At 39.0% G+C, this 22,142-nt stretch overlaps 1 protein-coding gene across 1 annotated transcript in view; it reads left to right on the top strand.

Moving 5' to 3' along the window:
- The window catches only part of DMD (dystrophin), a 2,981,380-nt gene that overhangs the window by 664,435 nt on the left and 2,294,803 nt on the right, over nucleotides 1–22,142 (top strand). Inside the window, exon 4 of the mRNA XM_040336499.1 lies at nucleotides 16,319–16,396. Within this exon, the coding sequence (XP_040192433.1) occupies nucleotides 16,319–16,396 (78 nt within the window). The remainder of the gene's footprint in view (nucleotides 1–16,318; nucleotides 16,397–22,142) is intronic.

The raw sequence follows: 22,142 nt of genomic DNA, 5'->3' as shown, positions 1-22,142 counted from the left end.
ATATGCCAATTTACAGACAGACTCATATGACCCCCCAGGCACTATTTTTGAAGTACAATACGCAAGAGTGATGACTCTATGCAAAAAAAGCACTTGCAAAATAAAAATGTTATATATATATATATATATATATATAAAGTGACATGTGTTAATGTGCTTAGAAATCCAATGACGTCATGCGTCAAGATGGGAGACACGTAGCGGTACTATACTCACAGGTGGAACGCACACTGGCATTGAGCGGATCTCGCTGTCTTTTATTGCCTACACTGCATAGTGCCATTGATCACACAGGGGGGTTTTTAACTTTTTTGTATGCATTGCCTACTAGTCTGTTCTCCATTTTCTTCCTTTTCTGCCATTGAACTTTTGGCCATTGCAAGGAAACCCTTTAGGGAACTGGTTGGAGGCTATCCTGAGCTTATGGAGACCATCAAAACTTTGATCGATCTTTCTTGTCATAAGACAGGGGGGTCAACATCATGTGATGAGTGTGGAGCTTTACTCCATTTGTCACACGTGATGTTTCCATTTCTTGTTGCTCAGCAGTGGAGCTATTTGTGATCAGGAGGATTTCATACATCGGATGTCACAGAGGATTTTTTTGGGACTTTGCACTTTAATCACTCTTTTATGGATTTCACTAATATATGTGTGATTTATAAGATGTGGATTGTATAAGACATTGGCTTTCTAAGCACATTAACACATGTCACTTTGTATATATATGATTTTTATTTAGCAAGCAGTGTCATCACTCTGGTGTATTGTACTTCATTGTTCAACCCGATGGTTTGAAACAGCAGCTGCAATCACTCGTTTATTTTGACACAGATATATAAATATATTTTTTTCAGTATTTGACGCAAGTGGATTTATACTTTTCACTATATTTGAAGGCATTTTTCATTTTTATTGTTCTCCCAGGGCAGTACCCGGGTTCCATATCCTTTTTAGGGCCAATAACTTGCATATAAGCCATCAAAATTGGGGTTTTTGATTTTTCAAGTTTGGGTCCCATAGACTTTAATGGGGTTCATCTTTCGGGTCTGAATTTTTACGATGTTCAAGAGTTCTGGCGCAAACCAAAACAGGGAGCACTCGGCCCATCTCTAATGTTTAGTGATGGTAGTCTAAATACACAGGGTACCAAATCCTAAAAATATTGAAACTATAGACAAAACCAGTTTGGAGTGGACTTTTGAGGTACCCATGCACTACACAAAATGAATCAAAGATTACTCCTTAGTAGTGGAACCCCATATACAATATATATTATACCAAGTATTCAGATAAGGCAACAAGCCTATATTTGCATTAGTCTTCAATCTTGCTGAAGCTGTCATAGGGGTCATATTTTCCTCTACACTTTTCACTGGGTTATCCCTCTTCCTCAAGAGGATGGAGGGACAACAATATGTACAAATGTATGGCATAAGATTAAGAAATTGTAAACCGTTCTTAATACTTCAGTCATAACATACCATATTGCATACGGTCATCAAGAAAAAGAAGCAGTCGGCAACTCCGTAACATCAAGTATATTTATTGTAAAGCCTTCACAGTGAGTACAGTCAGCAGCATATTTAGTTTTGGTAATAAGCCTTGTTCACAGCACACATATATGTTGAAAAGCATGAACATTTATACATAAAAAGACTATCACATGACTACTGCTCCTCTCTAATCAACAATGTGTTCAATTGAAATCGGGTGATTGGTTACAAATTGTCAACAGATGTGAAGATGACAAGTGAGAAGTAAAGAGTCTAGCTATAATGCAACACATGAGATACAAAACATACAAAGACTATCTTGACATGTGAGAAAATACATAAATTAAAAGCTCTTTGAGAGAATCTTTAATGAAAAAAATATATAAATTAAAAAAGCTGTAAGATGTTAAATATAAAGACTATACATGAAAGATAGCACACGTTCAAAGTGTATCACAAGCGATGGGAATAATACAATGCCCATAGCACCAGGACTTTTAAACTTTATTTCATAAAAAGGTCCACATAATAGCAGTGTTTCATTCCCACAGCTACCCTTGTCTGTAGGTGGAAAATCCACCAGACTTCACGTGAAAGAAGTACACGGTGTATGTCCCCCCCCACGTGAGGATAATTTAACTATTTCCAAGCCTGAGTACGACAAGGATGCCATATTGCCGTTATGTCCAAACTTAAAGTGCTTAGGCACATTAGATAAGCCTTTGTCAGTACTGTAAGATGCCCCATGAAAATGTTCGCTGATTCGAGTTCTCAGCAGACTCATAGTGGAACCCACATATTGTTTGTTAGATTTATCGCATTCCACAACATATACAACATTGCTAGTGCCACAGTTGATATATTCATGAATCGTGAATTCTCATCCTGTGGCACATGAAATTACTGTATTCTGTTGTCTGGAGTGTCTACTACAAAAACAGCATGTGTTCTTCCCACAAATGTAAGAACCCACAGTGTTCAACCAAGTTTTTTTGTATTGCTGCAACTCAAACAAACTTGGCCTCTTAGCGTTTTAGCATGGCGGCTTGAAAACCTACAGCTTAAGGATTTGTGCCAAATCTCCATCCGTGGAAAGTATTGGTAAATATTTATGTATAATTTTTTTTATTTTATTAAATTCCAAGAAGGCAGTTACAAAAGTGACTAAACTTGTTTTCATGTCATTAGAACTCTTACTATTACTATAGCTCTTCTTGCGACCAGCATTCTCCAATAGGGTAATTATATTTTTTTCCATGGTGAGACGGCTGCTCTATCTATATTGCATTTGTCGTATTCTAGTGAATGAAATCGTGAGGCTGTGATGTTGCACTCCTTATTAAAACCTTCCTCAGTAGAGCAGTTACATCTGGCCCTGGTAAACTCCCCCATCGGAATGGATTGTTTGGTGTGTGCAGGATGGCAACTAGTAGCCAGAAGTAAGGCATTGCCTGAAAAATAACTTACAATAGGTACAAGTTGTAACCAGTCCCTGAGTTGCACAGCCTGTTAAAGTAAGATCTAAAAAATTGATGGCATCCTTATGACTATCAAAACTAAATTCCAAATTGAGATTATTTTTGTTTGCCAAGGATACAATGGTAACACAGTCCATAAGGGAACTATCCCATAGAATCAGAAGGTCATCTATGTAGCAACCATAACTAACTATAGAACCTGCACATGGGTTGTGTTGGGAGAAGAGAAAACTCTCCTCCCACCAGCCCATGTACAGGTTTGCCAGGGGTGGTGAAAAACAGACCCCCATCAAGGCCCCCCTACATTGCAGATAGAAAACTTGATCAAACATGAAATAATTGCGGGTGAGCAGAAATTCAACTGCCATAATTATGAACTCTCTGACTAGTGTTGTAAGTACTGTAACATGATGTTTAAGGGCTTTAATTGCAAGGTTGTGTGGAATACAGGAATATAGTGACCTTCATGGTACCATGTTGCATAACATATGTTTGTATATACACTGCAAATACTCACTATAGACATAGCTAAAACTTCCACATTGGCCAAATCTGTGCCACAGATTTTCCGGGGAAGCAAACTCAGGGGTACATAAAAATGGCAAACGGAAGGGGAAAAAAAGACAGTCACATCTGTCAATAGAAATTTGCTAATTACACTGCATATAATATAACAATATTGTATATGGCCCAATCCATAACTGACCAGTGCGTAGGAGCAGTAGCTAAATTCTTCTACCCACTTGTAACCAGCAGGGACAGTCCTATCCTCTCACAACCTTATTTGTAGACAATACTCATTGCTACCAATCCAAATTTATAACAGTAGATGACTATAAAAATATAAGACCTCAAAACTGATAAGGAATGTGGCATGCCATTGTACAAACCAGAGACCAAACTATCACCCATTAACACAGTACTCATTGTGAAGTGCAGCATCAACCATTTGATACTGCACTTCAGATGCCAGGTATACCAGAGGTGACGACACTATAGCCTAAGATACAATGAATTAGTATAGTATACTACTATAGACTTGTTATAGACTACTCATATAGGGGCAGATCCACAAAGAAAGTATCTACTGATACGCCGGCTTAATTTCAAACTTCCCACGTCGTATCTTTGTTTTGAATCCTCAAAACAAGATACGACGGCATCTGGGTTAGATCTGACAGGCGTACGCCTTCGGATCTTAGATGCAATTCTTCGGCGTCCGCTTGGTGGTGTTCCTGTCGTATTCCGCGTTGAGTATGCAAATTAGCTATTTCCGACGATCCACGAACGTACGAGCGGCCGTCGCATTCTTTTACGTCGTTTCCGTTCGGCTTTTTTTGGCGTATAGTTAAAGCTGCTATCTGGTGGAATACTCAATGTTAAGTATGGCCGTCGTTCCCGCGTCAAATTTTAAATTTTTTATTTTGTTTGCGTAAGTCGTCCGTGAATGGGGCTGGACGCCATTTATGTTCACGTCAAAACCAATGACGTCCTTGCGACGTCATTTAGCGCAATGCACAGTAGGAAATTTAGGAGCCACGCATGCGCCGTTCGTTCGGCGCGGGGACGCGCTTCATTTAAATGAAACACGCCCCCTACTCGCTGCATTTGAATTCCGTGCCGATACGCCGCGAGAGATACACTACGCCGTTGTAACTTACGGCGCAAATTCTTTCTGGATTCGAACCAAAGCCAGGTAAGTTACGGCGGCGTAGCGTATCTCAGATATGCTGCGCCGGTGCAGATCTATATGGATCTGCCCCACAGTCTCTACTGAGTGGTCAGTTAAATACAATATATAAGGTCTATAACAAATAGCCTGGCAGGGACTGCATAAACAGCCATGCTTAACTGTATCTCTGAGACAAGCAGAGAAATTGACTGCTACCTTTAAATTGTCACTGCCTTTAAGTTACCACATACACACTGTATCATATTGCTTGCACAGCCTGATCAAATCGTTTTTTTTTTTTTTTTTTTTTTTTTTATGAATGAGGCTTCATAGTCAATCTACCTGTGATCAAGCAGTAATTGTCTCTAAATGTTTAAACATTATTTTACAGTATATAAAGCGTGTCAAATCCATTTCTTATAAAACCATATAGGATATATAATATATGAACAATATCCTCTGTACTTAATTTACGCGTTTCACCGTTGGGCTTCCTCAGGACGAGCAGAAGAGAATTGACAATGTAAAGATATATTTCATTGTCTGAAATGAAACATATTGTATTAGCATAATAACAGATTTTTTTTTAATGGTTTTAAAATGGAATAAAATAGAAATGCATAATAACATCACTTGTGACGTCTTAATGAGTGGCAGCCATCCAAAATACCTCAAAATATTCCAAAATGTGCACAATTCAACAGAGTAATACAGGGAGGATCCAAATGTAATTTGGAGAGTCTCCAAGAATCTAATAAACAGACAACAGTAAAAAAAGAGAGGAATAGTATCAAAGAAGGAATAGAATGGAAAGGGATGGAAGCCCAACAGCGAAATGCGTAGACGGTGTACAGAGGATATTGTTCATATATTATATATCATATATGGTTTTATAATATTTTTTGTTGCTCCTGTTAATTCTCTATTTTTGTAATAAAATTTATATTTTTGATATTCCCGTCTTGCCTCCAAAATCCGACCATCAATTAACATTTTTTTTGAGCAACTGTTCCTTTTTTTGTCTTCTAAATTTACAGATGTGGCAAATGTGAGTGCTCCCCCCCTTTCCACTTTTTCGTTTTGATCAAGTCCATTTGTCTCTCTGTACTGTAAGAAGTCAAATTGTTAAATGATGTAGCAGCTGTTATTAATACTGACCCTTGTGCTCTAATAATGAAGCCTTTATTTTAATAATAAAAAAAAACATAAAGTATTAAATAGACAGTTACGATTAATAGATTTCCTATTATTGAACATAAATATTTATTTTGTAAACCCATTTAGTACACATTAAATAAAAAACCACCAGTGCTAATTACACAGTCATCTTAGACACACACATTGTAAAGTACTATCAAAGTACAGCTGATGTACTACAGTTATATAACACTGAGACAGCAGACAAAACTGACAGATATGAACAAAATAAATTGAGCTGTTGCAATGCACCTCTTCTTCAAACTGAATAGGAATTCCAGACATCAAATTTATGTTTAAATTGAAGTAATCCGCATGCTGTAATGATCAGTGTGGTTCTTTTGACCGTAAGAGGGCCATGTGGATTGAAATTCTATTCACTGTGTATTGTGTTGACTCATTTTTAATGCTTGCTATTTTGAGAACAAATTTGCAGAGTGAATGCCTTAAGCATTATGCAATCAAACAGCCTTTGTCCCTACTTTCATCAGTCATATCGTTGAAGAATGCTTTCTCTGAAGCACAGTGCTGGCCTTGGTCTAAGGGCAAGGTGTCCCTGAATAATAGTACAGTTCTAAATTGAAATTCTAGTCATAAGCAAACTTGGGTAAAACATATACACAGGGTACAAACGGAAAAAAAAAATCTTCATTATGTTCATCTAAAGATGTTAAACTGTTTAAACTACCCAATTGTTGGGTATATCAAAGCAAGGATTGATTTTATTTGTGACCAGGACTCAAAGAACTGCATTTTCTAGCCTTCATATTTAGAGTACATTCTCTATATCTTCCTATAGGGTGTATGTTCCATTAATGGACATTGAAACAATAGTTTATATGTGTACTTATAAATATATTATATGTATAATAATGGCATGCAATGCCAAGCTGCGGTTTCCAAAGCAAGCAAATTCCTTTCTTGTATTAAGAGAGGTATGGACTCCAGAGACAGAGATATCATTTTGCCCCTGTACAAATCATTAGTAAGACCTCATCTGGAATATGCAGTTCAGTTTTGGGCACCAGTTCTCAAAAAGGATATCGGAGAACTGGAGAAAGTGCAGAGAAGGGCAACCAACCTCTTGAGAAGAGGAGAATTAGGGTGGATATGATCAACATGTACAAATATATAATGGGTCCATATAGTGAACTTGGTGTTGAGTTATTCACTTTACGGTCAACACTGAGGACAAGGGGGCACTCTTTACGTCTAGACGTAAAGAGATTTCACCTCCAAATACGGAAAGGTTTTTTCACAGTAAGAGCTGTGAAAATGTGGACGTGGTTCTGGCCAGCTCAGTAGATTGCTTTAAGAAAGGCCTGGATTCTTTCCTAAATGTACAGAATATAACTGAGTACTAAGATTTGTAGGTAAAGTTGATCCAGGGTAAATCCGATTGCCTCTCGGGGGATCAGGAAGGAATTTTTTTCCCTGCTGTAGCAAATTGGATCATGCTCTGCTGGGGTTTTTTGCCGTCCTCTGGAACAACTGTGGGTATGGAGTTGGGTGTATGGGATTGTACTATGTTTTTTATTTTGTTTGTTTATTTTTTGTGGTTGAACTGGATGGACTTGTGTCTTTTTTCAACCTGACTAACTATGTAACTATGGGCCAGATTCAGGTACAAATGCGGCGGCGTAACGTAACCCATTTACGTTACACCGCCGCAAGTTTTCAGCGCAAGTGCCTGATTCACCAAGCACTTGCGCGTAAACTTACGGCGGTGTAACGTAAAGCTGTCCGGCGCAAGCCTGCCCAATTCAAATGGGGCGTGTACCATTTAAATTATGCGCGCCCCCACGCCGGACGTTCTGTGCATGCTCCGTTCGCTATTTTTCCGCCGTGCTTTGCGCGAAATTACGGCGCCCCGACGTGTTTGTTAATGGCGACGTGTGTAACGTACTTACGCCAAATTTTTTTTTTTCAATTCGACGCGGGAACGACGGCCATACTTTAACATGGCTGGTGTAAAGTTAAGCCATGAAAAAGCTGGATTAACTTTGCGACGGGGAAAAACGACTAGCGCCGACGTAACGAACGTGCGTATCTTCGTGGATCGCCGTAAAAGCTAATTTGCATACCCGACGCTGGAAAACGACGCGAACTCCACCCAGCGGCGGCCGAAGTATTGCATCCTAAGATCCAACGGTGTAAGTCAATTACACCTGTCGGATCTTAGGGCTATCTATGCGTAACTGATTCTATGAATCAGCCACATAGATACTCTCAGAGATACGACGGCGTATCAGGAGATACGCGTTGTATCTCTTTTGTGAATCTGGCCCTATGTACTTAAAGATGTATTTAGCTGTTTCCGGAAGTTCTGATTTAAACATTTTGCTGCCAGGCCCAGTGCTCCATTTTTTACCCTCGTTTTTGCAATTTTTCCTTTGCTTTTTTATTTTTCACTTATAGCTTTCAAAGTTTGTAAAAGACCCCCAAATCATATATTTTCTGAAAGCACATGACCAGTAGAATACAAAGAAAGTGCTACTGATATCTAAGGTCCCACGATAGTTGCGCAAATGTTAATCAAAACAATATTTTTACAAATAATTCACGAAAAAAATCATGATTAGCAGATAAATACACAGCCTACTAAATATAAAAGCTTAACCTGTATTAAGTAAATAACAAATATCACTAATTTTTACATTGCGCCCTTTTGCAAAATGGTGAAAATCAAAATGTAAATATCCAAATCTCTCAAAAAATCTGAAGGTTTTAATTTTTTGATATATTTTCCTAAAGCATATAACCTCTCGAATAAAAAGAAGGTGCTACAGATTTTTTAGACCCTGCAGTATTTGCGCAAATGTTTATCAAACCAATATATTCGCAAAAAATACACTAAAACCATTAGTAGCAGACATAGCACATTTTACAAAATTCTTGCTAAATCCCCACTGAATTTAAAAGCTTAAATTTAAAAATCGAACATACCCAAAAATCAAATGTACCCAAAAATTACATTAATTACAGCTTTCAGAATTAGTAAAAGACCCCCAAAACTATACATTTTCTGAAAGCATATGGCCAGTAGAGCATTGTTCACATATGGCATATTAACCACTTAAGGACCGGACCAATATGCTGCTACATGACCCAAGGGGTTTTTACAATTCGGCACTGCGTTGCTTTAAAAGACAAATGCGCGGTCATGCGACATGGCTCCCAAACAAAATTGGCGTCCTTTTTTCCCCACAAATAGAGCTTTCTTTTGGTGGTATTTGATCACCTCTGCGGTTTTTATTTTTTGCGCTATAAACAAAAATGGAGCGACAATTTTGAAAATAATTCAATATTTTTTACTTTTTGCTATAATAAATATCCCCCAAAAACATATATAATTTTTTTTTCTCAGTTTAGGCCGATACGTATTCTTCTACCTATTTTTGGTAAAAAAAAATCGCAATAAGCATTTATCGATTGGTTTGCGCAAAATTTATAGCGTTTACAAAATAGGGGATAGTTTTATTGCATTTTTATAAAAAAAATTTTTACTACTAATGGCGGCGATCAGCGATTTTTTTCATGACTGCGACATTATGGCGGACACTTCGGACAATTTTGACACATTTTTGGGACCATTGTCATTTTCACAGCAAAAAATGCATTTAAATTGCATTGTTTATTGTGAAAATGACAGTTGCAGTTTGGGAGTTAACCACAGGGGGCGCTGTAGGATTTAGTGTTCACCTAGTGTGTGTTTACAACTGTAGGGGGGTGTGGCTGTAGGACTGACGTCATTGATCGAGTCTCCCTATAAAAGGGATGACTCGATCAATGCATCTCCATAGTGAAGCATGGGGAAGCCGTGTTTACATACGGCTCTCCCCGTTCTTCAGCTCCGGGGAGCGATCACGACGGAGCGGCTATAAACGAATAGCCGCGCCATCGTCCCGGATCGTTCCCCGAGGGAATCCGACCGCCGCATGTAGCGGGGGGGTCCCGATCGGACCCCCGACCCACGTCTAGGCAGGGACGTTCAGGTACGCCATTGTGCCTGTACGTGCCATTCTGCCAACGTATATCTACATGCGGCGGTCGGGAAATGGTTAAGGTGTATGCCCATGGAGAGTCATGGGGGGCCATATTTACCCGCACAGGAGTGCACAGGTGTTCCATGCATCCTGTACAGGCAGTTCCATTTATGCCAATTGAAATGCAACGGCTGCACAGGCATAGCTGCGGTTCCCAATCTGACATCCATGTGGGTACATGCCCCTGAACACAGACAGTGCGCAGACAGACATGCATGCAGACCTATATGGATGTAAAATTGTGAGGAATGGCTCTGTTCGTGCAGGTGCTAAATCTGGCTAGCTTGAACTCATACTCATATTGAATGAGAACTCTACAGCCTACACTGCCATTTGATTTGGGATCTAACCTGGATGGATGAGTCATGAAGTTATTGTGGTGTGTATGGCTGATCGGGTGGTCACCAATGTTTATAGTTTAGACTAGTCATATTTTAATAATATGGTGGAGGGAGGTGTGGTGTTTTTTCAAATTGTCATTTATTGTAGTTTACTAAATAAAGTTTATAACTCCCAGCAGTTCCTTGTTGAAGAATTCTTTCTGGGAGGAGGTGTGTTTTTTTCACCTCCTCTGTCTCCTCATTTTTTTGTATAAGGTAGTAGAGCTAACCATTAAGCCACTATGTCTTTATGCAAGAATGCCACTTTCAGAGCTTCTTCGGAACAATTTACAACACCATCAACAACATTTACTTATTTAAAGTTGAACTCCATGATGACAGCTAAGCATGCAACTGGAATACTTACATATTTACAACTTAATTAGGTAATTTAGATTCCTGCTATAAGAGAGTTGTATTTTAAATGATGTGTTAATTAGTAAGCTGGTTTAAATGCCTAGATACAAAGTAACAGTTTGTATTAAAATGTTGAGGAGTTGTGTAGTTGAGGACTGATTCTATGATTAACTAGAAGTATACATAAATTGCCCATTTAATTCACAATAAGACTTGAACATAGATCATTTAGATGTCTTCAATAAATGTGTTGTATTTAAAATGTTGTGCTAATTAGTAAGCTGGTTTAAAAGTGAAGATGTGTATTGAAGAGGTGAGGAGTTGAGGAGTTGAGGACTGATTCTATGATTAACTGGAAGTACACAAAAATTGCCCATTTTTTTCATAACGAGATATGAACACATCATTTTATGATTTTTAGATAATATGAGGACTTTCTGTAGTGTTTACTGGTCTAAGGAATCTTCCAAATTTCTGTCATTCAAAAGCAAGACAACTGGTAATTTTCTGCTTTTTGGCATGGCTCATAGTAGTTATAAAATGTTAGAAATGTAAAGTGCCCATACATTCACGGCATTCATTGCATACATTCATATATTTATGAAATTAAAAATGTCCCTGAACTTTGCTGGCATATAGAAAATTGCTGTTGCCAAAAATGTTAGCAATGAAAAATATGCAAGCGAAAAAACAGCATATGCCATTGTTTGTCTGATAAGCTGTCATGGAAACCAAACCACATTTGTTGAATGAACAAAAGATAAAAGTACTGAACTGACTGACGCATATCAGCTTCTTACAGAATTCTAGGCTCAATGAAAATGAAAATTATTGTATATGGATTCAAGAAAGAAGTATGTCATTTGAGAAAGGGTTGTCTGATTCTGTCACATGAGGTTGTTTATTAATCAGATGTTATGCATGTATCATCTAAACAGTATGTAACACCTGGGCTAACTTTTTATATATATCTTGTAGAGATATCTTCTCTTATCCCTTTGAAAGTGTTAACAAACCCTTGTTTTTTGTTTGTTTTTTACAGTAAAATAACAAACATGTTATACTTACCTGCAGCCCAGATCCTTCTCTTCTTGGGTCCCGCTCTGACGCTCCTGGCCCCTCTCTCCTGCTGGGTGACCCCACAGCAAGCAGATTGCTGTGGGGCCACCTAAGCAGACACGTCCCAAGCCACGGCTCTGTGTCCATTCACACACAGAGCTATGGCTTTGCCCCACCCCTTCCATCTCCTGATTGGCTCACTGGCTGTAATTAACAGAAGTGGGAGCAAATGGCTCCACACTGCTGCCAAAAGTCAATCAGGAGTACAAGTCCTCGGAGAGCCCAGGTTCTTGTGGACATCGCTGGATTGAGAAGAGGCTCAGGTAAATATTAGGGGGACTGAGTGGGCTACTTCACCCAGATGTTTTTTTTTTTTACCTTGATGCATTGAATGCATCAAGGTAAAAAACCGTGTGCCTTTACAACCACTTTAATGTATTGTATTATTTATATACTGCAAACTAATTCCGTCAAATTAAAAAAAAAAAAAAAAAAAAAGGCTGAACCACTAATTATGCCACTAAAGAATTTTATATTTGGATGCCTCATTCTCTTAAACACAAATTATTATTAGTATTTATTATTATACAGGATTTATATAGCACCAACAGTTTGCACAGCACTTAACAAAAGGAAGGCAGACATTACAGTTACATTACAATTTTGGTACAAGAGGAATCAGAGGGCCCTGCTCGTTAGAGCTTACAACCTAGGAGGGAGGGTCAATTTAAAAGGTAATAGCTGTGGGGATGAGCTGATGGATAAAGTAAAACAGTGTTATAGTTACAAGATGCATAAGCTTCTTTAACCACTTAAGCCCCGGACCAATATGCAGCCTAAAGACCCAAGGTGTTTTTACAGTTCGGGACTGCGTCGCTTTAACAGACAATTGCGCGGTCGTGCGACGTGGCTCCCAAACAAAATTGCCGTCCTTTTTTCCCCACAAATAGAGCTTTCTTTTGGTGGTATTTGATCACATCTGCGGTTTTTAGTTTTTGCGCTATAAACAAAAATAGAGCGACAATTTTGAAAAAAAAGCAATATTTTTTACTTTTTGCTGTAATAAATATCCCCCAAAAACATATATAAAAACATTTTTTTTCCTCAGTTTAGGCCGATACGTATTCTTCTACCTATTTTTAGTAAAAAAAATCACAATAAGCGTTTATCGATTGGTTTGCGCAAAATTTATAGTGTTTACAAAATAGGGGATAGTTTTATTGCATTTTTATTATTTTATTTTTTTTTACTACTAATGGCGGCGATCAGCAATTTTTTTCGTGACTGCGACATTATGGCGGACACTTCGGACAATTTTGACACATTTTTGGGACCATTGTCATTTTCACAGCAAAAAATGCATTTAAATTGCATTCTTTATTGTGAAAATGACAGTTGCAGTTTGGGAGTTAACCACAGGTGGCGCTGTAGGAGTTAGGGTGCACCTAGTATGTGTTTACAACTGTTTGGGGGTGTGGCTGTAGGAATGACGTCATCGATCGTGTCTTCCCTATAAAGGGAATGACGCGATCGATGCGCCGCCATAGTGAAGGACGGGGAAGCCGTGTTTACACACGGCTCTCCCCGTTCTTCAGCTCCGGGGAGCGATCGCGACGGAGCGGCTATAAACAAATAGCTGCGCCGTGGTCCCGGATCGCTCCCCGAGCGGACCCGACCTCCGCATGTAGCGGGGGGGGGTCCCGATCGGACCCCCCACCCGCTAATAGGCGAGGACGTACGTGTACGCCCATGTGCCTGTACGTGCCATATTGTGGACGTATATGTACATGCGGGGGTCGGGAACTGGTTAAAGGAAAGGGTTTTCAGGGATCGTCTAAATATGGATAGATTAGGGGACAGTCGGACAGACTGGGGTAACCAAAGAAATACTCATATATTGTAGTATTTATTAAAACATTAAAAAAACAAAGATGGATTGCACTAACATTAGCTATGCCTTTGATTGGCACCAACGCAATCACCAAGTATGGGAAAACCACCGCTGCTCCGCTTTCCTCTTGGAGCCAGGGTGTGCACCAAAAAACACAAGGTTACGTCACTGAATGTGACACAGTCAAGGTCGGCTGTGACACCCATGAGATTTAGAGGACTTTTGTGGATTTTTTTTTTTATGAATATATACTTTGTGTCAATACATCATTTATGCCACATGTTGGCTAGTATTCATTACTAATAGAGGGTGAGGCACCACTTTTTTGGTATTGAGTTTACATAAATAATTTGGACAGGACACATTGAAAACCATTGTTTTCTATGTACCCTTGCATTGAGTCTGTGACCCTCTCAAAGCACTACCCACCAGGTGATAGTAAAGCCTTTTTTAACCACTTCCTTACTGCCCTACATCAGTTTTACAGCTTCAGGGCAGCAGCTCTGAGCCAGATTACGTATATATACGTGATCAGGCACTTCCCCCAGCATGGGGAACGTGCCACCAGCAGGCCGCTTCTGCTGTGATTATTCACAGCAGAATCCACTCGGTGTCTGCTGGCATCTGCTGATCGTCAGGCATAGACTCATAACGGAGCTCTGCCTATGCAAACAAGGCAGATCTCTGTTTCAACAGGGGGAGGGATAGCACTAAAATCCATCCTAGTAAATCCTAGTAAATCTTAGTAAAATCAGCACATACAGTACACACAAATACTGGCTAGTTAACCCATTGATTGCCCTAAATGTTTAACCCCTTCCCAGCCAGTGTCATTAGTACAGTGACAGTGCAATTTGTTGGCACTGCTCACTGTATCAGTGTCACTGGTTCCTGCAAAGTATCAAAAGTGTCTGTAAGTGTTCAATTGTCCGCTGCAATATTGAAGTATATATCTTTTTTTTGTAATTCCATAAATATATACCATAGTTTGTAGACGTTATAGCGTTTGCGTAAACCAATGAATATAAGCTTAATGGGATTTTTAATAAAAACATGTAGGAAAAAGCATATTGGGCTAAATTTATGAAGACATTGGATTTTTCAAATTGTATTACATTTTTTTTATTGGATATGCTTTATAGCAGAAAGTATAAAATATATTTTTTCTTCTTTTTTCGTTCATAGCGCATTTTTTTTTAAAAATGCAGTGGTTTTAGACATGCACCAAAAAAAAGCTCTATTTCTGGGGAAAAAAATTACAAAAATGTTATTTGAGTACAGCATCGCATGACTGCACAATTGTCAGTTAAAGTAATGCAGTGCCTAATAGCAAAACATGGCCTGGCCATGAAGGGGGTAAATCTTCCGGAGGTCAATGTCCCTTTGTTGAGAAAAAAGAATTCCCTTTGCGTGATCCATTTGAGCCCAGGCAGAGTTTTGTTCTGACAGAGCAAAGCAGGGACTAAGGGCCAGATTCACAGAATAGATACAACGGCGTATCTCCTGATACACCATCGTATCTCTTGTCCTATCTATGCGGCTGATTCATAGAATCAGTTCCGCATAGATAGCCCTAAGATCCGACAGTTGTAATTGACTTACACCGTCGGATCTTAGGATGCAATACTTCGACCGCCGCTGGGGGGAGTTTGCGTCGTATTCCAGTGTCGGGTATGCAAATGAGGATTTACGGCGATCCACAAAGGTTTTCGCGTTCGTTACGTTGGCGCAAGTATTTTTTCCTGTCGCAAAGTTAAGCAATGTTTTTCATTGCTTAACTTTACACCAGCCATGTTAAAGTATGGCCGTCGTTCCCGCGTCACTTTCAATTTTTTTTTTTTCGGCGTAAGTACGTTACGCACGTCGCAATTCACAAACACGTCGGGCCGCCGTAATTTCGCGCAAAGCATGTCGGGAAAATTGCGAACGGAGCATGCGCAGAACGTCCGGCGCGGGAGCGAGCGCCTAATTTAAATGGTACCCGCCCCATTTGAATTGGGCGGGCTTGCGCCGGACGACTTTACGTTACACCGCCGCAAGTTTACAGGTAAGTGCTTTGAGGATCAGGCACTTACACTGAAAACTTCGCATAAACGGGTTACGTTATGCCGCCGCAATTATTCTAGAGTCTGGCCCAGAAATCCCCTTTCTTCCCCTAGTAAAAGATTCACATATAGTACACAATAACACTGGCTAGGTACATAGTTAACCATTTAAATGCCCTAGATGTTTAACCCCTTCCCATCCAGTGTCATAGCCATTGTACAGTGACAGTGCATATTTTTAGCACTGATCACTGTATTAGTGTCACTGCTTCCCACAAAGTGTCAAAAGTGTCAGTTAGTGTCTAATTGACTGCGGCAATATCGCAGTCCTGCTATAAGTCATAAGCTATGATCACCGCCATTACTAGTATATTAAAAAAATCCATAAAAATGTACCATTTGTAGTCGCTATAACGTTTGTTTAAACCAATCAGTATTGGCTTGTTGGGATTTTTTTACCATCAAAAACATGTAGCAGAATACATATTGGCCTAAATTTATGAAGACATTCGATTTATTTATTTATTTATTAGATGACCACACAATTGTCATTTAAAGTAACGCAGTGCTGTTTCGCAAAAAAAGACGCGGTCATAAAGGGAGGTAAATCTTTCGGAGGTCAAGTGGTTAAATAGTAATGCACTGTTGTTCCAATATCATTCCTATATGGATATATAACATCTGATTTTCTATTTAGGTAAAGGAAAAAGGCTCCACCAGGGTTCATGCTATAAACAATGTCAACAAAGCACTTCAGATCTTGCAAAAAAATAATGTAAGTACCAAACATTGAATACTAATGTCCAGTGTCTTATATTTCTGATTTTGCGCCTTGATTTTTTTTCCATTTAACTATCCAAAATAGTAAATTATCAGAGTGGAAATACACTGTCTGATAGCAACTTCTTCTTTTTTTTCTGATAGCAAAAATCATTAGACATATGCTTTCATTTTTGTCCGAATGCAGTTTCGTCTGAATTTCGGGTATTTTCATTATAGTTTTAACAAACGAAAACGAATGCACAGGATCTGAAATCCGAAAGATCCGACATAAAAAAAATGCTTTCTTTTTGTTTTCGTTGCTACAATAGTTTGATATAGATAGGAGATTCGACATGACGCTGACAATAGCAATCTGTATCTATCAAACCTGCGGTCGAATGTGCCTAACCTAACGCTATTAGTCCAAGATTATTCTACATATAAAGGAAAGATTCGACATAGAGAGAAAAGATTCAACATTATAGAGACAGTGTTGGGGTAGACCATTCGACCAGAAACGACAGAGATTCGACGAAGCAGCAAAAAACATACAAACATCGAATCTGTCATTGAAAGCTTATGATGTCTGTCAAAAGTTCTAAGAAGATTCGACAAGCAGCTAAACTGTACGACGCCGCAATCGTACATTTCCCTGTCAAATCCTCCGCCCATAGGCTATAGAAGAATTCAAATGTTGGTTGACTAGTAGTAATAATTTATAAATATAATTACTAGTTTCATACAACATTAGAATTCTTCTATAGCTTGTAGGCGGAACATTAGGCGGGAAATGTACGATTGCGGCATCGTACCATTTAGCTGCTCCGTCAAATCTTCGTAGAACATTCAACAGACACCATAAGCTTTCAATGACAGATTCGACCTAAATTAATTCGGATTTTCGGACTAAGGCATTTTTTAACTAAACAAAATGAATAAAAACGAATTTCGGGAGTAACTAAATCAATTTATTTTTCGGAAGAAAACGAAATTCCGAAACAAAATATTTCAGTGTGTACATGTCTAAAAATCATTACAGAATGGCAAACTAAAGTCTGCAGACCTATAATTGACAAATAAAATAGATTACTGATTCTGTCCCCATCTTGCCTCCTCTTCTTCCACTTCCTGGAGACCTGTGAGTAAAAGCAATATGAAGGCATGTAAGTTATTCTGAAAATACTACTTGTCTGGCTGCCATCATGACTCGGATGTTTTCCCAGTCATTGACCTAGTCAAAGTCCAATCAGCACTTTGACTTAACCTGCTTTGTATTTTTTCTAGGTAAGTGACTCAAATATTGAAGCCAAATGGTCAACATGAGAGCCAAGCAATTAGAATTTTAGAGAAATTTGGCAGTGGAAGTTCAAATATTTCTCTCATGAAAGGTTTCCTATATCATGAAGGTCACTGGTCCTATCAATACATCAATACATCATTTATTTCTGATGACCTTGGATGAATCCTACTTACTCTCATGCCAGAAATGTTACATACTGTCTAGCTGCGGTGCTCTCCATAGGACTATCTGTATCTCGGTTATGCACTGCATTCGCCCATTGTGGCCTTAAGCCATACATTTTTTTTGGTTCATTTTGGGTACCATGATCTACATGGAATATAGGTCCTTTTTAACATTCAGGTGCACTTTAATCATGGTTCCATCAGTTTGGGGGGGGGGTTCAGCTTATGCAGTCACCTCTGTTCCAGCTTCTACTGGGAGGGCGATAGTTTTTGTTGTTTTAGGAGGGGGTTTTAGGATGTCTGGTTATGAGGGTATAGGTATTGGGGGATAGTGGTGACATCACTAAAAGAGGGAAGGAGGATTGAGAGTCATGTAGATATTTGACTCTGATGCTGTTTTAGCTTTACAAATAATCCATGAGGAAGTAGCCCCTGGGTGTGCAATCATGTTTATTTTTTGTTTTTGCAATATTTTTTTACCACTAGATTTAAAGTAATATAGGTGATACAACTATGCAATGTATTTGTTTTAGTTGAGAGTTGTTCTTTACTGCATTAGCAGGTGGATTTAAAAGAGAAGTAAAATCTGCTGTCGGCTGACGTCAGAGCCGGTCCAGGCTCGGGCAAGATCATGACAATAAAGTTGGGATCCACCCACATGCCTGGACCAGCACCCGGATCAGCCTCTCAGCGAGCTGCTGAGATCCTGAGCCAACTGATCCTGCATCCACAGCAGTCCAGCCCTTCAGTGAATGACTGACTGCCAGCTGCTCTCTGAGCTGTGAGTACCAAACAATCGGCAGTGTTCGATCGCTTGGCTCTAAGTGTTAGAGGTGATGGGGGACAGATGCAGCTTTGAATAAATGCTGTATCCACCTAGGTAAATATGATTCTTAAAAAAAAAACTTATATCTCTTTTACATGGCTCTGCAGTATTACCTGTGAGTTATGGTTAAACAGGCATTGCATTTACTTACCATTTTAGTCCTAATATATAGTGGTTTAAATAAGTCACCCTACTAGCTGTACTGTAAACTTCTAAAATGACCTTTAAAATATGTTTTCCTAGTTTTCATTTAAACTCAAGGATACATTTAAATGGATGACATTATTTCTGAAAGAATCTTGTTTCAAAGCAGCCAAACACAAGAAAGATAAATGTTCAGCTGCTTGACATATTGTAATACTTGATAACTTTACTAGGACACTGCTTAAGATGCGTCTCTACTATACTGTATATTGATTTATCAGTCTGTAAAGGACGTATTTGAAGCTGGCATAGCCTGAAATATACTCATAAATCTTTGTAAATTTATGAATTGCTAAAGTGACCTAGATTATCATGTCAGAAAATTACATTCTGCAAAAAAATATATATTTTCTGTCTACCGATGAAGGCCAACAACATAGGTATTTAAAAAATATACAAGGCTTAAACTGACTGTGTTTCAAGTTAAAACATATGGGGTTATTTACTAACGGCAAATCCACTTTGCACTACAAGTGCACTACAAGTGCACTGCAAGTGCACTTGAAAGTGCATTTGCTGTAGATCCGAGGGGGACGTGCAAGGAAAAAAAATAAAAATGCACATGATTGGATGATAAAATCAGCAGAGTTTCCCCTCATTGCAGATCTACCTCTTAGATTTACAGTGACTGCACTTGCAGTTCACTTGTAGTGCAAAGTGGATTTGCCTTTCGTAAATAACACCCATAGTGTGCTCCATTATAGTAATGGACACATTGAAAGCTTGGTTCCATCTGCACACACCTATTCTCAAATGTTTGAATTCTAAAAGTGGGTGTTTAAACAGGAAGTAAACCCCTCTGAATTTTTTTTTTAAAAAGACCCTGCAAGAGAAAGGCATAATGATCTAGTATGCACAGCGGGAATACAGCATTGACACTGTAATGCCATTCACAAAAAATGGCACGCTCAGTGCGCCTGCACCGTTGTCTACGGCGCGCATGCGCCGTAGACATCGGTGCATTCCTTATTGCAAATATCTCCTTAACTGTGTAGGTTAAGGAGATATTTCTTGCACCTACAGGTAAGCCTTAATCTAGGCTTACCTGTAGGTACAAGGTGAAAGGGGGGGTTTACAGCCACTTTAATACGATCACCATTACTATCACAGAAATAAAATAAATTGGAAAACGTACCCCCTGGTATAGATTGTAATGACACACTGAAAATACATTTCAGCATTCCAGATGCTTTTTTGCATGTGACTTTAGACATATTTTTGTGCTCTTCCAAAGTTTTGCCATGTAACATTTTAGAATAACTGTTTCTTATGTGCATTCCAGTGTGTTTAAATGCATTTACACTTATTTATACACTTTTTGATGCATTCTGGAAAAAAATATTCAGCAGGGTGTACTTTTTTGAAAGCACTGAAACTGACTACACTGGTGGGAATTAGGGCCATTGGAATATATGGCAATTACTGTACAACAATTCTAGATGCATCTTAAATGACAATGGGAAATATCTGGTTAGAACCAGCTGTTAAAGAGGAACTTCACCCCCTCCCCAAAAGTGAGGGGTGGGGAAAACAGCAGGACTTCCCCTTTTGGGTGAAGTTCCAGGTGTATATCCAACCAAAACTTTTTTTGTAGGAAGAAGGTTAGAAAATCTCCTTCTTCTTCAAGTGTAAACCTGTTGTTCTTTCATACTACACAGAGTAGCTTTGTGATATAAGTAGTAGTTTACAATCACTGCAATACTACACAGTAATAACAGGCTGACATGGTGATACCCTAGGAGTTGTAGCCATGGGCGTCCACTGATTTTTTTTCTGGGGAGGGGGCGCTTCGGCAGTGGCAATACACAGTCACATTTAACCCTGTCTTTGACCACTAGCTGGGGTTTAAAACCCCTGCCCCCTCTAGCAGCCGAATAGGATGGATGGTGTCAGTAGGGCAGTGGGCGGTGTTAGAAGGGCAGTGGACCATGTCAGTAGTCGTTTATTTTTATTTTTTTACAAATTTATTTATTTTTACATTTTTTACCAGTGTTGTTGGGGGGCTTTGGTGAAATATCAGGGGACTAAACAGACCCCTAAAAGCTCACTTTTGAAAAATAGAAAGGCAATGAGTGTGAATTCTCCAGTTCCTTTCTCTGAGGCATAATAAACATAGTAAATTGGAATGAATATACTTTCTGTGTACCGGACTTTTCCTGATTCCCTCAATCTCTGTGACAGCTTCTGTGAAAGTTGTGACAGGCTGTGGTATCACTCCATCATCCTCATTGTACCATACAGGGTTAATGTTCCTGCATGGTATACAATGATGCTTTGGGTTGAGGAGGAAAGCAGTGTGGCTGGCTGGAACATGGAAACATAGAAGTAAAAGTGGTAATTTTCCCCCAGCAGTGCAAGGGTGGACTTTTCCCTTTCCTGGAGGTGGGCTGTATTCTGTATGTCTCTTTATACTCATTACAATATCAGGAATATACTGGGACTTTTCAGGTTCTACATAGAAAGTATTCCACATTTTTTAAAATAATATTTTTTAATAAGATATGGTGTGTGTGTGGAATGCATCCATGCTTCCGGGGGGCAATTGACCCCCCCTTGCCCTATGGAGCGGACACCCATGGTTGTAGCCATGGAGACCTGAGTTCACAGGAAATGTGTTGAATGATACTGATTGTTATACAGTTTGAAAGAGGACCATAAGCCAGCAGAGGATGATGACTAGGAATGAGTCTAAAGTTGATTGAATTTCCCATAATACATTGCAAACAACTGTCTTTGGATAGTCTCACACTTGACCAGAGGTTAAGTGGGAATCTTTGACCAAATATGGTTTATAATAAAGTTGCAGCTCATGCACTATAACATGCTTTTTTTCCCAGCAGCCCTTGTTGGAGTTTAGTTTGGGGGACAACTGGTAATATTACAGGGGAAAATAGTTGCTAGTGTAGTGTGCTACTACATCTATACAGTTCTGTAAATATCACTATGTTCAGTGGTACATATTTCCACTGATGCTCTGGAATATATTGCAATTTGTGTAGCTAAGGAGATTAGAATGTATACCCACCTGCATTCAATGTACTTTCATAACACTCAATTTCTGTGTGCCAGTAATAACTGCTGTTGCTGTGTTGCTGCTGTTTCCCTTTGTGTTTTTTTTGTTTTGCTTTGTTTTGGGGGGTGATTATTTTTGTCTTTAATTGTATTTAGATTTTTTTTCTTAATTAAAAAGGCAGAGTTTATTTTGATTGTAATGTTTTGTAGTTGCTGTTTGGGTATATTCTCTTGTGATGAGTATGCATTAGGA

This window comes from Rana temporaria, chromosome 2, assembly GCF_905171775.1.
Source record: "Rana temporaria chromosome 2, aRanTem1.1, whole genome shotgun sequence".
Classification (NCBI taxonomy): domain Eukaryota; kingdom Metazoa; phylum Chordata; class Amphibia; order Anura; family Ranidae; genus Rana; species Rana temporaria.
This window is presented reverse-complemented; position numbering and strand designations above follow the sequence as displayed.